Source organism: Leucopleurus acutus (assembly GCF_964270905.1).
Source record: "Leucopleurus acutus genome assembly, chromosome: 16".
Classification (NCBI taxonomy): domain Eukaryota; kingdom Metazoa; phylum Chordata; class Mammalia; order Artiodactyla; family Delphinidae; genus Leucopleurus; species Leucopleurus acutus.
Genome location: NC_139158.1, coordinates 87,097,322 through 87,113,996, shown reverse-complemented (window position 1 = coordinate 87,113,996; position 16,675 = coordinate 87,097,322). Strand labels below are relative to the sequence as shown.

Genomic DNA, 16,675 nt, shown 5'->3' with positions numbered 1-16,675 from the left:
CCTCCGGCCAGCCCCGGCCCAGACACACCCAGGGCAGTGGAGCTCGAGGGGGTCCTCGGGGCTGCAGATGGGCTAGAGGATGGTGCACAGGTTATCCGGGCACCCCAGGTCCCAAGCCAGGCCCCTCCCCTCCCCACAGAATTCAAGGCTGTGAACAGGACTCCTCCGCAGCGCCTTCCTTCCTCCACCCCTGTGACCCTGGGGGGCCAGACCCCCTCCCCAGCCCAACACTGTGCATCCGGTCCTGCTGAGCCCGCCCCCACTCTGTCTGGAAGGGCAAGGTCACCCTCAGATCACAGACCTGGGTGCATCCCCTGGTGGCCCCTCCCCATCCACCTGGCCCTGAGGCGAGTCACCAACCTGCTCCAGTCCCAGAGCAGCGTCTCTCCGTCCCGCGCACTCCCGTCTACCCTGGTCCTGCTGCATCCACAGGGAGGCCGTGGCTTATGAGGCCCCTTTCCTCCGACGTCACTGCCCGGCCCACCCCCCGCCCACCCCGCGGCTTGCCCCCCTCCCCTGGCCCCCCTCCTCAGCTCTCCACTCTTCCCATCTGCTGCCCAGGACGGCTCTCCAAGCGTGGGGGACACAGGTCCCAGTGTAAAGGACCCCATCGCACCGCAGGGCGGGATCCAAGGCACGAAGGGGCCAAACACCTTTATCCCTCACTCCACATGGTCTGTTCCAAAGAGGCCCACGAGGCACGCACCTCAGGGACCAAGGTCACCACGTGTGCTCCTGGGCACCAAGCTGTGGGTGATGGGCATGGGGATCTCTGGCAGCCTGGAGCAGCCCCCGGACCCCAGGGTCACGCCAGCCTCACAACGCGCCCCAAGACCCGTGACCCCAAACCCAAGCCACTCATGGGTCCCTCTCCAGTGCCCCGTCCCCCAAGCCTCCTCCGCACCTACCCCTTCTCTACAACCCTTCGCAGTCCGTGAGGGCCAGCCTAGCACAGCCCCTCCCCCAGCCCTCCCCACCCACCCCAAAGGCCCCACCCCAACCGACTAGGCTCCCCGCAGGCTGAGCCCGGTAACCAGGGCTTGCGGGGGCGGGGGGGCGCACCCAGCCTGGGCCCCAAGCACCCAACCCCTACTGGACCCCAGGACTCACCCCCCAGAACCACCCTACCCCAACCTGGACCCAGCTGCTCTGAGGCTGCCAGGGTGGCTCTGGCCCCACCCCCCACACACCCCGCCCCCGCTCTGGGCTCAGCTTCTGGAGGCAGAGGTGCTCTGGGAAAGGTGGGCGCAGCACAGGCCAGTCAACATTTGCTGGAGACCGGGAGAGGCCAAAGGTCGGGGGCTGGATGCTGCTGGAGGGGCAGGGCCCTTCCCAACGCCCCTGGAGGTTCCTGTCCCCCTCTCCGACCCCCAGCCACTGGGCAGGCGCTGCAGGATCCAGCCAGCTCCCGGCCTTGACCCAGGACCCTCAGAGCCCCTCCTGGCCTCCAGTCCTGCCCTGCGGTTGGTGCTCCTGCAGCTGGGAGGGGCCTGAGGACCCGAGGCGAAGGTAGTTCGGGGACCAGCCGCCCACGCCTGCGGCCCCAGGGCTGGACGCCGGACGCCGCAGTGCCGTCGATGCCCTGCACTGGGTGCTGGCGCTTGGTGGGGGTGGGGTGGGGGCGGGGGGAGAGGCAGGCCCTGCAGTCCCGAGTGGAGGCCGGCAGAGGGCGCCTGGCCTGGTGGCCGCAGACACACAAACACTGGCATACACGTGTCTGTCCACGTCCACGGCTCACAGGCGCTCGGAACATGCGTGTGCACACTCACGCAGCCCACCAAGGTGCCGCTCTCCATGCTCGCAAGCCAGCGGGTCCTGAGCGCTCTTGGCTAGACTCCAGGCAGCCCCCCACCCACGTGCCCACCCAGGAGTCCCTGCACCTGGCACGTGCTCCATGCCCGAGGCCCGAGGCCGCGCAGCCCACCTAGCAGCGTCAGGGCTCAGCCAGGGCACAAGCTGCCCACGGTCACAGCTCAGAAAGGCAGGACAGAGCCAGGCTGCCCCTGCTGGGCAAGTCCCGTCGGCCTTCTGGAAGCAGCACGGCTGTCACGGCCCTCACTCTAGCGTGCAGGTGGGGACCCCAAGCAACGGCCCCACTTCCCCCAGCCCCAGCAGTGGGGAGGTGGCCCCAGGAGTCCCAGCCCTGACCGGTCGAGAAGCTGGCCCTCAGTGCTGAGCAGAGCCTCCCCGGCCCCTTGGGGAGGAGGTGCAGAGGGCAGGACCCCCACTGCCCAGAAAGCTCCCCAGACAGTGCCCAAGAAGCCCTACTCCCCATCTTCCTGCCAGGACTGGCTCAGGGCATGGAGTCCCAGGAGAGCCACCAGCATCTGGTGTGCCGCAGGCCTGAGCCCGCTGGGCAGGGCCATCTGGCTGGGAGAGATGGTTGGACTGGGTAGCGCAGGTTACATGCGAAAGCTCTGGAAAAGGAAGCTAAGCTGGGCAAGGGCTGCCTTTAGGTGTCTGCTGGTCAGTCGTGGTGTCTTGGCCAGAAGGTCTGGGGCAAACAGGTGACAGAGGCTGGCCAGGCCTCAGCTGGTGGATTGGCCTGGCCTCCTGGAGCCGGAATCTGGGGAGGACAGCACGCAGCGGCCAGGTGGCCGAGGGCAGGTTCACAGCTGACGGGTATGTTGTCCGGAGAGGCAGAGGCCCTGTGTGTTCAGCACGACCGGGGCTCAGCTGAGAACAGGATCCAGGACCGCCCTACACGGCGCCCTGGCTCCCCGACCCGCCTCCCCACCCAGACCCGACTGCCTTCACCCCCGGGGCCCCCCTGCCCATAGCGCTGCTCTGGGACAGGACAGCACAGAACCACCCAGAAAACACAGCTCCAGCCCGGAGCCTCCAGTCGGCCCCGCGTGGTGGCCACAGGTGCCCTCGGTCAGGCAGTTTCAGGATGACGCAGGCTGGCTGACCGCCAGCTGGCGGCCCCAAGTCTACCCAGGGCCAGGGGAGTGCCGGACTGTCCTTACAGAACAGCCCTCTCCCCCGGACGAGGGTGCCGTGCAGATGCCCCCGTGTGTGGCAAGGGAGCTGGATTCGATGCTCAGGCCCTCACTGCCAACCCAGCTGGGAGGAGAGGGCCTGGCACTGTCCAGGCCCAGCGAACAGAACTGCAGAACGGCAGGGGCGCCTGTCCTCTGCCCGTGAGGGGTCTCGGGCCACCCACCTAGTGTCCTGACGTGATGCCTGAGAGCAGAGCACATCTCAGACCAGTCAGCCTCAGGGCCATGCGCATCAGCGCGGGGGGCTCCCGGGCAGAGGGCAACTTACTCCAGCTGAACACGGCCTCCGGGGCAGGGCCTCCTGGACCACAATTGACAGGAACGAGGTGCCCCCGAAGCCTTCAGGGCCGGGGCAGGACCCCAGAGTCCCGATCCCAACAGGCTGGGCTTCCAGCGTGGAAACAAGAGTGTCAGGACAGACTGCACCCCCTCGTCCGGCCCGGCGCTGATCTGAGGGCTGCCTGCAGTGCAGCCCACCAGCCCTGGTGAGGACCCACACCTCACACCTGGCCCTCCTGAGTGCCTCTGCTCTGGGACACTTGGTCCCGGGCTGGCAGACCACGTTTGACCCTGGCTCTTGGGCTGACCTGGGTTTTCTCATCACCCTAAGCCTGATCTCTGACCTCAGATCCGAGTGTGGCAGACTACTGGTTCAGTGACTGAGACCCTCAGGGTCAGCTAAAGGCACAGATGCTGGCCACTGGGCGTCTTCCTTGGGGAGAAGTGTGGGTGGCCGTGCTGCAGACCTGCCACATGAGCCACTGCAATCTGGCTGTCCACACGGGGACGGCCCGTCCCGCGGGGCAGGGAGCAGGGATGTGGCACACAAGTCACACAGGAGGCCTGGGGGAAGCCCGGCTGAACGGCCTGAGGGCCGGCAGAAACAAGCGCGGGGACAGAGGACTGAGCACGGCGTCGTGTCACGCGGTCGTCAGCGCTGGACCATAAGAACGGGGTGGCCGGCGCACAGCCATCAAGGTCGAGTGGGCTTGGGCGACAGTGAGATCCAAATCACAGTGCAAGGAGGCTGGAAGAGAGGCCGCGAGGAAGGCCGGGGTACCAGGGCACCGCTGCACGACCCCCCCCCCCCCCCCCGAGCTGATGACGGGCTCTAGGGTGACGGCAAGGCCAGGAAGGCGGTGCTCGGGTCGGGCGGACGCAGGCCAGCACTGGTGCAGAGACAGACTGGGGAGCGGAGGGCAGGGGGCAGGTGGCGGCTCTCAAACGCCAGGCAGTTTCTTCCAGAGGAAGAAAGAACGAGAGCGACCGAGAAGTGAAAGTTGCTTCAAGGAGACAGGCCTCAGTCACGGTCACTGGGCAGCCGCGTGCGCCACTGGGGAGGGCGTTTATTACCGAGCGCACTGGGGGTGGTGGCTGGGCGTGGGTGGCCCCTGCAGCAGCAGGGAGCACTTCCTGCGACAGCGCCCGGCCCGGGGCTCCAGGAGAGCCGGGACAGGGAGGCACACGCCCCTGGGGTCCCGGCCGAGGCTGTCCTCCCACGCGGCCGGCGCTTCCTGGGTGGAAAGGAGCAAGGCGGCGGCGCAGCCGCTGTGCCCTACCAGTCCTGGTTGTCCCAGCCGTCGTCCACGGCGGCCGGCGGTGCCGCCTCCTTGACAGCCCTGGCCCTGGCCCTGGCCTCCACCCCGGCCCCCCAGGCCTCCCGACCACCAATGTCGCCGCCCCCGTTGCTGGACGCAGACGCGGGGCCCGAGCCCCACGCGTCCCAGACATCCGAGCTCCTCTTGTCGGCTGAGGGGTCTGCACACGTCCAGCTGTTGCTGCCTGGGGACCTGTGGGCCCCAGCAGGGTCGGTGCTCCCGAAGGCCTCCCAGAAGTTCCGGTCGGTGGTGCCTTGGGAGCTGTCCCCGCCGCTGTTCTGACAGCTCCGGCCCTCCGGGGCTCTGGGACAGAGAGCGGTCTCTGAGCGGCTCCCAGAACCAGGAGGTCCAGAAGGTTGCCGTTGTGGCCCTGAGCCGCCTGGTCTTCCCCAGGCTCCTCCCCAGAGAACGGGGGTCAAGGCCGAGTCCAAGCCCCCAACCAGAGCCCCACCCCCAACCAGGGCACTCAGCCAGTGCCACTCAGGGTCCCTGAGCCGCTGTTCTCGCTCTAGGGCAGAGGAAACCCAGCCTCAGGGCGGCTCCGCCACAGAGCTGAGGCCGTGGAACCTGTGGGAGGGACTCAGGCCTCCTGCCACCAGAGCCCACTCTCCACCAGTCCCACCCAAACGCAGGATGTTTTGAAGGAAAATGTAAAGCGCTGGTTTCCTGCAACGATTAAGGGGGAAAAAAACCCAGACCCTTCTCTGCACCGTGGAGTCCCTCAGTCCCTCAAACCACAGTCACACCACTGAGCACAGCGGACAGCACGCAGAGGGGGAAGCGCTGAGGCATCCCGTCCGCGAGCATGGGAAACACGCCCAGGCCAGGCCTCGGGCACACGGACAGGACAGCACGCGCCACTGCCGGAGCGGCCGCTGCTCTGGGCCTGGCCCGAGACCATCCATCCCCCCACCAGATCCCCAGGGTCCCACCTGGGGTCAGAGAAGGAGAAGGCTGCCCAGTCTGGGCTTGCAGCAGAAAGGCCCGGGCGGGAGCCCTGAATGCTCCGGAGTCCTGGGAGGGGGGTCAGAGCCCAGCCGCACCCCCTCTCCCTCAGCCTGTCCCACAGAGGCGAGGCTGAGACTCTCCCTCCCCAGCCCTGCATGGTGGCAGCTCCCACGAGGTCGAAAGCAGGGCTTCAGAGAGAGAGGCCAGGGGGCCGACGTGCCTCTCTGCACCCCCAGGGCTCCAGGGGTTTCTGCACTGTGAGCCCTGAGCCCCTGGGGGAGACACACCTGCGTCCCAGAGACCCCAGGGGAGAATGCCACGGAAGGGGGCCCACCTCGGGAAGGGGGGCCAGTATACCTGTCCAACGGGTCCTCCGCTGTCCCAGAAAAAAAGGTGGTGACGTCCCTCCAGCCCCTGCTACCGACTCCCTGGACCTGGAAGGAGACGTAGGCGCTCAGCCTGGGCTCTGACGCCAAGTGCAGAGTTGAGACCTGGGTGAAGTTTAGGAACACGGCGACACCACGGGGCTCGGGCGGTTCGCCCCGGCGCTGGGGACGGTGGGATGCCCGCTGTGTGGACGCAGAGGCTGTGGCCCCAGGAGCTCAGTGGAGAAGCTCCTGGGTGGGAAGCAGGACAAACGCCAACCCGCCCCTCCCCGCCCCCAGCGGCGCTAAGGCAGAGAAGGCGGCCGCCCCCAGCGCACTCACCAGGGGAGGTCGGCAGCAGCAAGACAAGGGCAGAAAGAAAAGAAGCAACAGGTTAGTGGCTGTGACGGGCGCCCGTCAAGCCGTTTCCATATTCCTCAGGCTGTCGGCACCCGAGCGTCTACCTGACCCTCCTCACGTCCTACAGGCCCCTCGGGCCAAGAAGCCACACGGGGCGTGAAGCGCCCAGCCCTTCCTGCTCGCGGTTCCGGGCTCCTTGGAATATGGAGACGACGCTTTCAGCCGAGCCCGCCTGTCAGGCGGGGCTTCCCTACCTTGGCCGCCAACTCAGAGAACCCACCGGACACATCATCAAAAATCTTTCCCTCCTTCACCTGGTGGATCGAAACAGCATCGTCATAGCCGAGGCAGATGCCCCGCTGCCCATTACTGACAAAGGACAACGCCCACCGACACCTGTCAGGGGACCTGTCTCCACGCCGCGTCGCCCCCTCCCCAGAAGCGAGGGCGAGGAGCAAGCCGGCCACACCGCAGCCCGGGCCGGTCTCGCCCGGACCCTCCCCCGCTGGCCTCCCGAGCACGGGCTGGCGCTGGCCGCAAACCGCACGCCCCCTCCCCCGGGAGCTTCTCTCGCCGCCTTGGCCTCCTCCGGGGTGAGGGGCCGGGCACACACACAGCCACGCGGGAGCAGAGTAAAGGCCAGGCCTTGCTGGGCTGGGGGACGGGAGCCATAGGCACAACGCACGCGTGAGGACACGGGGAGTGAGCACGGGAGTCGGAAGCCCGAACAGCGCCTCCCAGCACCACTGCCCCCCGAATGAGGCCCACGGGAGACGCACGCAGCCGAGTACCGGAGTCCCCGCGTTACCTTCTCCTGGGCAGGTTTGAGGACACTCTCGTTCAGACTGTGGCCCAACTCTGATGCCTGTTGGAAGGACAGATGCGATGAGAAAAAGCCGCGTACGTGGCAGCACGTTCACCCCAGGACTGCGAGCCCTGCCCGCGGAGGGGAGGCTGCAGACGGCGAGCAGCCCGCCAGCACCCGATGCTCCGCGCTGTCGCAGAGGCTGAAGACCGCTGCCCCTGGCCTACACACCCTGGGAAGGGGCTCGGACAGCAGCCAGCTCTTGGAAGCCCACCCCATCCGGTGGCCACCATCAGGCTCTGCCCGTCGGAGCCCACAGGATCCATCCCAGAACAGCCCCTGGCATCCCCCCGACACAAACGGGTGGATCCCAAGCCCCACCTGCCCTCCAAGGGCCCTGCGGGAGTTCGAACAGAAGGGGATGGAGCTGGGGAGCGAGCCCAGGCCAGCAGCTCAGGTGGGGGGCAGGCAGGACACAGGGGAGGCAACCAAGGAGCGGGGCCCTCGCCACTGGCATAGGACTCCCCAGCACCGCTGCAGCAGCAGCCTCAGGATCCGGATCCCGTGCCTCCTGCCTGAGATGCGGACGCCCAAGCACCGTGGATGGGCCACACGGGAGCCCATCGGGCTGGGGAGCAGCTCTGAGCGTGAAGACAGGGAGCACCGACATGCAGCCGCGGCGCAGACACCTCAGAGCGGGGCACGCGCCAGACACGCGGTGGGGGGGGGGGGGGGGCGTGCACGAGCATGGACGCGGCCTTACCAGCTCTGGCTGCTGCTTGGAACCCCAGAACTTCACCCAGACAGCATGGGGAGACGGGGGGTGGGGGTGGGAGAGAGAGCGAGGCGGTGGGAGCGGTGTTCGGCAACAACCAGGACACGGTCCCGTGGGCGCTGCACGCTCTCTAGACCCAGCACCTCCCACCTGGGAGCTTTCCAGCACAGTAGGAGCAAGCGGTTAGGAAGTTGAGATGGGGGCTCAAAGAGATCAGCCCTTGGGCCGTGAGGGGGCCCGCGTGGCCCCAGAGGCTCCTTGGACGACCTGGCACCACGCCGGGACCGCCAGCCAAGGTGTGAGAAAAAGACGAACACCAGGGCCCGAGACGCCGCCCACGAGAAGGGAGGGCGCTAACCAGGGACAGAGGCACGCTGCTGCCACAGGATGCAGACCCCGGTCCCCTGGGGGGCGCTGGGCCTCCCGTGTGCGGTTGCCCAGACATGGCACAGAGCCTCCTTCCCCACGAGGCCAAGGGCACAGGGGCCTATGGCTGCCCGTCTACCAGGGACGGGGCAGGATCTAAGCCTCCTCCACCTGCTAACCCGCAGGCGCCCAAAGTGACACGTGGACATGTGAGCCTGGGAGGCGAACGCACACACGGGCAACCCTTGAGAGCACGAATGCAGAGGCTTCCTTTGTTACCTTTTGACTTGCCTGGGATCCAAACTTTGTCGCCTGAAAGGAAACACAGAGAGAGGGCTTTCCGGTCAGCCGCCTGACGCTGGCCACCAGGGCTGCACGTCCTTGGGGCCCAGACACCCGTGCTGGTCTCCTGACGGCCGCGAGGCACTGGTGCTCACCCCACAGCAGCTCTAAGGGGCCCCGCAAAGCTGCCCACCACATCCGCTTCCCCTGGAGGAAGGCCGTCAGGGGAGGGGCAGCCAGGATGAGGGAGCAGGGCTGACGCCCACCTCCCTGCTCTGGAATGCAGGGCGCACAGGCCGCCCACGGGCCCACAGGTGGGGCAGGTCCCTCTCCAGCGAGCTCTCCCCCTCGCTGCCGAGCGCGGTCTAGTCACACCTCTCACCTCTGCCCAGCACCCCGGCCGCTCTCATAATAAGCAAAGAGGGAAAGGCCTGGATCCCCACCGCAGCCCCGCACAGCCCCGGAGAGAATCAGCAGAGGCCACGTGGCGGAGCGCTGGTGCCCCAGCGCCAGGCTCCTCCCCGGGCTCTAGCCCTCAGAAGCTCCCGTCCTGGCCTCTCCAGGGCCCGTGTGCTCTGGGTCAGCCTCCCAGGCGGCCTCCCGTCCCTGCTCCGGGCGTTCCTGTCCCCGCCACGGCACGGGCTCCTCGCCAGGCCCGTACCCTCGCACACGCCTCTGGCCTGGCCCCTCCCGCCTGGCCTCCACCCAGTCACTGCCAGGAGCCGAGCACGTGCCCACGGCCCAGCTGCCTGCCCTGACAAAACCCCCCAATCCTGCCTCGCCTCGAGCCCAGGAGCAGGCGAGGGCAAGAGGAAACTCGGGCTGTCCATACCCTGGAGACCCAGCAGCAGAAACTCCAGGCTTTGCTTGGGCCGGGGGAGGGGGAGGCAGGGAAGCCTGGGTCTCCCTGACGCCCCGCCGGCACCCGCCTTCTGGAGCCAGCCCCGCCCCTGCAGGCAGCTCCGCTCTGCCCGGTACACCACCAACCGTCACAACAAAGAACGTCCGTGGGGCCTGGCGGAGTCGCCAGGGCGAGAGGCTGCTCACCGAAACCCCCTCAGGGCAGGTGGGCGTGCGGCCTGAGCCCGTCAGGACCCCGGTCCCCCAGAGCCGCCCGGCCTGCGCGGCCGCTGGCGGCACAGGCTACTTACGCCCGCCTTCGCTGCTGAGGCGAACCGGCTCGCTCCAGTGGCGAAACTGCTCCAGCCCTGAAAGGAAGCGACACACAAGCCACAGGGCGGCTCCACACGCGGCCACCAGGCGGGTGCTCCTCAGACACGCGCCGGCCGCCTCGCACCCACGTTCTGTGGGAAGGACACAGCCAGGGCCCCAGAAGCAGCTCCTGGCCCGGCTCCCTGGAGACATGCCCTCCCCCGAAGCGCCCCACCGCCCCTCCAGACACACCACGGGGCGCTGGGGGCACTGAAAGCTGTCCTCCTTCCTCTAAGTCCAAGGTTGTTTCCCCTAAGCCTCCGAGATAGATGAAAGCAATTTGGAAACAGAAAGTCTTCATTTAAATCCCAACTCGGCCTGTTCCACCTGAAGGAGACGCGGAGGGACCCTCGCGAGGAACCGAGAAGACAAGCGCGTGCGGCCTCTTCCCCACGGCGGGGCGGGGTGACACGGAGACACACACACTACAGCCTGGGAGGCGCTTCTGGAGAACGGGCTCCTGCACGGCGGGCCAGGCCCACGGCCCCTTTCTTCCCTGGGGCAGCCCTGGCCCAGAACCCACATGCTTGGGAGACCCTGCCAGGAGCGGGCGGCCAGGCGGGCTCCACTCAGAGGAAACGAGCCTTGCTAAATCTGAGGGACGTGTTCTGTAGCCAAAGTAAACGAACGACAAAACACGCGTGGGATTAAACACCATAAACGGCGCTTTAAGAAGAGCCGTCAGTGAAGGAAAGGGAGGGGGGCCTCTGTGAGACGGGCCAGCGCGGGATCCCAGGACGGCCAGGCTCCGGGAGGCCCCTGGGGAGCGGGGGACAGCCAGGACGGGCGTCCTCACCGAGTACAGGGACGACATGGCGCTGTTGAGGAAGTCGTCTTCCCTCTTCGGAGGCGGTACCGTGTTCCCAAACCCCACGTAGCGGTTCTCCTGGGCCCTGGTGGGGACACAAGCAACAGCCCTGCTGCTCCCGACAGCTGGGGGTGCAGACGTGCCCAGACCCGGGACGGGCACCCCGGAGGACGTGCGGCTCCCACACCCCAGTGTGGGGGTCAGGCTCTCCTCTGTTGGTGGGACGAGGCCCTCCTGCTGCACCTGCCAGAGGACCTGGCGAGACCCAAAGCGACAGCCGGTCACTGCAGGGAGTGGGACAGGCTCGACCACAGGTCAGGCAGGTTCCAGGAAGGAAGCACGTCCTTTCTGCTCCCCAGCATTGTGAGCCGTGGTTTTCTCTCCACTCAAGCCCCCACCCGAACCTGGGCTGCCAGGCAGCACCCCAGGAGGCCTGCCGATTCCGCACCCCCTGCACATGTGGGCAGCAGCCTCCCCCGACCCTCGCAGGGGCCAGGTCTGCCTGGGCCTCCCCCAGCTCCCCAAAGCCCTCCGGAGGCCTTACCCTTGATAGGAGCCCAGGTCATCGTTCAGCCAGTCTTCGAAAGCCTTGTCCGCGGAGCTGGTGGAGTTCTGCAGCTGGCCAGAGGCTCTGCAATGGAGGGTCAGAGGTCAGAGGCCGATGGGGTGGGCACACGCCCACAGGATCACGGGGTCTCTGGGAGGCGCCGTCACGCCCACCTGCTCACACCTGGCTCCTCCAAAGCGTGGAGCAGAGGGTGGCTCAGGCTTCGGCTCGGCGGCTGAAGCCGGCAAGAAGCGGGGGGAGGTGCTGCGGCCCGGGGTGGGGGGCACAGCAGCTCCACGCCTGCCCGTGCCTGCAGGGAGGCCGCAGGGGTCTAGGCCAAAGCAAGCGCTCGGCAGGAATCTGCAGCCCTTGCGACCGGAGTCTCGCCACACAACGGGGAGGTGGAGGGGAGGGCCGCTGGGCACCGCTGGCGCCAACAGGGAGCTCGCTCTGAGACCAGTCACCCCGAACACCAGCCTCCAACCACGAGAGGACACAGGATGCCCGCCAGGGGGACGGGGCACCCTGGGGACGTGGGCAGCCCTCAGGTAGGACAGGAGACGTAGACAGCAGCCAACTGGGTCCTACAGAGACGCCGTGTGCTGTGGGCACAGAGCTGGCGCTTCTACTTCAGACGCACCTTTACTGGTTGAATTTCTACTAAAAGTTTGAATTGTAACTTAAAAAGTTGTTTTTCCCACTGACTCACAACTGGAGCTGTTACCACAACAGCACAGGGACCCTGAGCCACCGTTAAGGTCAGAGCCGGGCAAACCCAGCCCAGAGCCCGGCCCACAGGCCAGACGAGTAGCTACCGGTGGGCAGAGGACGGCAGCGTCTTGGGCTGAGGTGGGGTCCAGTTCTGGGCGGGCGATGACTCCAGAGACCATTCTCTGCCTTCGGCCAGAGTGGCCACCTGCAGAGGGAGCCAGGGCCTCAGGCAGCGTGGATGCCGCCTGCCCCGCACACAGCCCCTTGGGCTCGGCTGCCACGGGCCAGGGCTCTGCGGGTGCCGACACCGAGAATGGCTCTCACGAAGGGCAGAGTGAGCAAAGCTCTTGGTCGGCGTGGCGCCGCCCCTGCACCCCCGCATGGATGCAGCGCTCCCCAGAGGCCGCGAGGAGGCCTCAGCCCTCCTCAGCACGGGCCACCTGCTTCCCCTTGGGTGGGCGAGCTGGGGCCACGCGCCGGGTCTGTGTGTGGACTGCACATGGCCTCCGTGTCGTGTCAGAACCCACAGGAGACCTCAGCCCCTGGAACCACTCCAGCAGCCGATGGCCGGAGCAGCCTGCACACGGCCGGGTGGCCTGTGCTCACCTTGTCCCTGAAGAGGGCGGCGGCCTTGCTGTTGTACTTCTCCTGCAGGGACCAGCAGGGGTCATAGACCTCTTGACACTCCAGGAACTCCCGGAATTTAGCGTTCCCGCCGGCCTTCATCTTCTCCAGCTCCACGTCCTTCCACTTGTCCATAGTGACGGACCGGACAAAGCTACACACCAGAGGGCCGACCTCGCCACCAGTACCAGCATCCAAGAGCCCACCCCAAACAGTCTGGAATTAGACACATGCCCCTCCTGTGCCAGAGCGCCGGAGTGGGTAGGAGCTGGCCTGTGGGTGGCCCTCACCTTCCCGTCACCCGCCAGGCGGCAGGCCAGGAGCAGAGGGCACTGACCTGAGGTGCACCCCGAGCCCGCGGTGCTTCCCCGAGCACTCCAGGCAGATCCAGATGCCGTAGGTCACGCTCACCCACTGAGGGTTGAAGGCGCCGCACTCAAAACATACCTGCGAAGAGCGCCCAGGCGACTCACCCGGGGCGGGGCAGGGCCCGGGGACCCCGAAGACCCAATGGGGGGCCCCCAGAGGGGGCAGAGGGAGGCTGGCTGGGAGGCCAACGGTGACAGGGAGGGAGGACTCTGAGAGGACCCCAAAACCTAAGCCAAGTGTCAAGGAAAAGCGGACACTTACGTTGTTTTCATCTTGCACCCTAATTTCCTTAAGAACTTTCCTAGTTCTCGGGCTGGCCATGGCGCTATGAAAGAGAAAAGCAAACTTTTCAACTTCCAAATAGGTCACTTCACAAGAAGATCAACCTCTGGTGCAAACACACTACAAAGTATGACTTCAAGAAATTCCGTGAAGCTGCTTGGAAGCAACAGGGGAACAGGGCTACTTACTGCAGGAACCTGCTCTCCACGTGCTAAGAAAAGCCGAGATCAGTCTGCACGCTCCCGGGCCAACCACAGCGTGATTATTAGGGGCAATGCGCAATTACTGGAGGCCGCTCATCATGTACCATCAAGACCACACGATTTATAAAAACACCCGTCTTCTGGTGAAGTTCACAGCAAGGGGTGGTCTTCACAAAACGTGCTCAGACTGGCTGTTAAATCTCATTTCCCCTTTTCAGGGCGACACATCAGACTTGGGCTGACAGTATCCGAAGCCAGGGAGCCCCACATTCTCGGCCCCCGCAGCCCCTCTACCTTCTACCAGTGCAGGGAGGCTCCTGGCCTGGGGCGGAAGCAGCGGCCCCGACTGACACAGGAAGAAGCTGGCCTCCCAGGGACCATCTGAAGGATGGAGGTGACAGACAGCATGGCCACAGCAGGGCAAGGACAGGGGCCTATGGACCAGCAGACCTGCCACCGCATCTCAGGGGGACACTGCCGGGGAACAGCAGCCACACAGCCTGAGCTGAACAGAAAACCCATTTACTTCTTTATAGATCTCCTAGCTTCGGCAAAGTTCAAGTTCAAGTGGTGGCCCGGTAAGTTTCAGGCAGGAGATGGGCAGGGAGCCCAGCGTGGTGTCGGCAGTAAAGTAACCCCATGGATGCCCAGCCTGCGTCTCAGGCTGCCCCTTCCCTCGTGACCAGGACCTGCAGGCTGTCCCTCCAGCTCCCCCAGCAGCATGCATCCTCTCAGGACACACAGGCCGCTTAAGGGACAGAGCTACACACCTGGGCTGCTGGCGGTGTCTCCAGCCTCCGACCCTGCACCCCACTGTCTGTGAGGGACTGCTCCAACCAGCTTCCCTGCCAATGCTTTAGCGTGAAAGTCCCAGAAGCAGCAGTCACCTTCGGTTACTCCCCAAGGGGACCCTGCCTCTCCCCACACCCAGGCCTCCTGAATCCTGAGCCCCAGGATGCCTAACGCCCACAACACCCACTTCTGAGCCAGCTGAGGTTAGGAGACAAATGTCTGCTTTCTGTAACTGAGGGAAACAAAGCCAAGGGCTCGCCGGAGGCACCTTTCTGCTCTGTATTTCTCTGTGCTGTGCATGACGGTCTCGAAGGCAAACACCTGAACCCACAATCCTGCCCAGCACCCAGCACCCGGCCCGATCCATCCGTGAGGACAGGGCGGGACTCTGTCCTCACGCTGAGCTCCAGTCACCCACAGGGTGAAGGCAGAAATGGGTGGCCCCTGGGAGCTCTTTCCAGAGAACTGTGCCTGCCCAGAGGCTCCCATTCTGGCCAACAGGACCCAGGCAAACAAAAGTCAGAACTGGGGTGAGCCTGCCCTGAATTTCTAACTGCGTAAAAGAAGGCAGAGAGAGTGTCTGCAAAAGTGCAGCAAGGGAAATAACGAAAACTAAGTGACTTGGCTCGGATTTAAAAGGACTTTTTGGACGTGAGAATTTACTTCTGTGAAATGCTAACTTTAATACATAAAAAACAAACACTTCTTAACTTTCAAAACTATAGTTTGTCTTGAAATATAATCCAAGAACTCCTGCATTAATGCTTGAAACCAAACCCAGCTCTGTGCAAGTGAACGTGGCCTCAGTAAACGGTGAACCAAATAACACTTCTCGGTTTACAGGAAGAAGCCACTTGTCAGCCGGCAGAACGCTGTTCCTGAAGCTGGGACTTCCTCGATGCCTGAGATGAAAAGGGATGACTTAGGGACACCGCTTGGGGCTGTTACACAGGCGACAGGCAGAAATCCTGCTCATCTTTCCCAGAAACCACCTGAGGCCCCCGAAGCACCTACACCGAAGAACAATCGTTTCTCACTTAAAACACCGTCACTTCTGAACTTCTGCAGGGTATGGTCCCAGGAAGGGAATGCCAAAGCCAACTTAAACGCTAATTATCCCCCGGGCCATTATCACAGCCCCACCTGGCACAGAAGCAGAGGATGGCGGAACCCTTAGGCCTGCACTAAACGACACAACTAACTCTCTCATGGGTGGTCAGCGACGAAGCTGTTGAACAGGGCAGACGAGAAGCACAGTTCTACCTAAACGCACGGGCACTGACAGAGAATTCCAAAGTCCCTTCTTGGTTTCCTCTCCCTCCCCCAAGACGATCACGCACGGCCACCAAGGGTGAGGCTGCCATTTCCGATTAGACCGGCCTCTCCAACACCGAGGGGGAGGACCCTTCCTTCTTAGGAGCGGAAGCCCCTTCAAAGCTCAGACCCGGCCCGACGGGACCCTGTGTCCAAACCAGCTCCTGGTTCCTAAGGAAGGGACGGGGCAGGGCCGGCTCGCCCCACGGAGGGGGTGTTGGTGGGCAGCGGCCCGTGACAGCCTCAGAGGAAAGAAGGCTGGGGGCCGGGGGCGAGCTGCGGGGGCGTGTGGGTCCAGGCGGGGGCGGCCAGAGGAGGGGGGACGGCCGGGGGCCCGTGGACTAGCCCCGGGGTAGCCGGGGGAGGCGCTTCCAGGTCCTGCGGACAGCGGCCTCGGAGCGGGTGGGGGTCTGGGCGCAGGCGGCCGCCGGCAGGGGCAGTGGACCAGCCCGAGGGGAGCCGGGGCCCCGGGGCCTCGGGGCCTCGGGGCCTCGGGGCCTCGGCCGCGCGCTTACCGGGCAGAGGGCTCGATCCTGCGCGCCGGGTCGGGCCGGGTCAGGCCAGGGTCAGGGCCGGGGTCCTGGCCGGGGTCGGCCGCGCCGCGAACCGCACCGGGGACGACCGCCGACCACCCACCCCACCGCCACCAGCTTCCGGCTACGTAGCGCCTCGCAACGCCTCACGGGAAGCCGGGGACGGGCCGGCGGGGGCGGGCCTTCCTCCCCGCCTGCTTGGCCGGAAGCGCTGCCTCACCCCGTAGCTATGGGGACGCGTCCTCCTCCGGGCTGCTGTGTCGGAGCTGCTAGTCCAGCGGGGACCGCGGTAGCCTGGGGACCGACAGCCGTGCTCACCAGCGGTGCGCCGTCAGGATCAGACGGGAAACTGATGGCCTGCTCAGATTAGAACGATTCATGGGCGTTTACTCACAAGGGGGCTGGTTAGGAGGGTATGCGCGGGTTTAGGGCACCGCAGGAATTCTGCGGGAACCCAGGGCTGGAGCAGCAGAGCTGTGACGTCAGCAGACTCCAAGGAAAAGAGGGAAGGAGGGGTTCCCGGACTCGGGAAGGGCAGTGTCCTCAGGGCCACTGCCCAAGAGGAGCTGTCATCTTTTGTTGAGGGCATGACCAGCCCAAGGTGACCTAGTAGAAGAAGGCACAGGAATAAATACCGGCCTCTCTGGCCTCTCACCCTCTGGTCTCCCGATTTCGCCTCCCACTGGCCAGGCCCACCGGTGCAGTCTGAGGTGGAAAAGGGTAGGGGGTGGGCACGGAGGACAGCTGGAGACGTTGCAAGCAGGCTGCAAAGCAGTGTG

The 16,675-nt window shown here is 65.4% G+C and overlaps 1 protein-coding gene across 2 annotated transcripts; it reads right to left on the bottom strand.

Moving 5' to 3' along the window:
* Nucleotides 1-4,211: 4,211 nt before the first annotated feature.
* ARFGAP1 (ARF GTPase activating protein 1) lies at nt 4,212-16,005 on the bottom strand. 2 transcript variants are annotated; one of them, XM_082856646.1, is made up of 13 exons: nt 15,879-16,005; nt 13,034-13,097; nt 12,741-12,817; nt 12,386-12,557; nt 11,884-11,984; nt 11,066-11,152; nt 10,510-10,606; nt 9,653-9,709; nt 8,499-8,531; nt 7,082-7,138; nt 6,528-6,587; nt 5,906-5,982; nt 4,212-4,903 (listed from the first exon to the last, which is right to left on the bottom strand). In XM_082856646.1, exons 2-13 carry the CDS (start codon nt 13,091-13,093, stop codon nt 4,558-4,560), a joined length of 1,224 nt encoding a protein of 407 aa, XP_082712772.1. In that variant the 5' UTR covers nt 13,094-13,097; nt 15,879-16,005; the 3' UTR covers nt 4,212-4,557. The 2 variants fall into 2 exon arrangements, with proteins under 2 accessions (XP_082712772.1, XP_082712771.1); XM_082856645.1 differs by having other exon boundaries at nt 4,215-4,903; nt 12,741-12,850.
* Nucleotides 16,006-16,675: the final 670 nt, after the last annotated feature.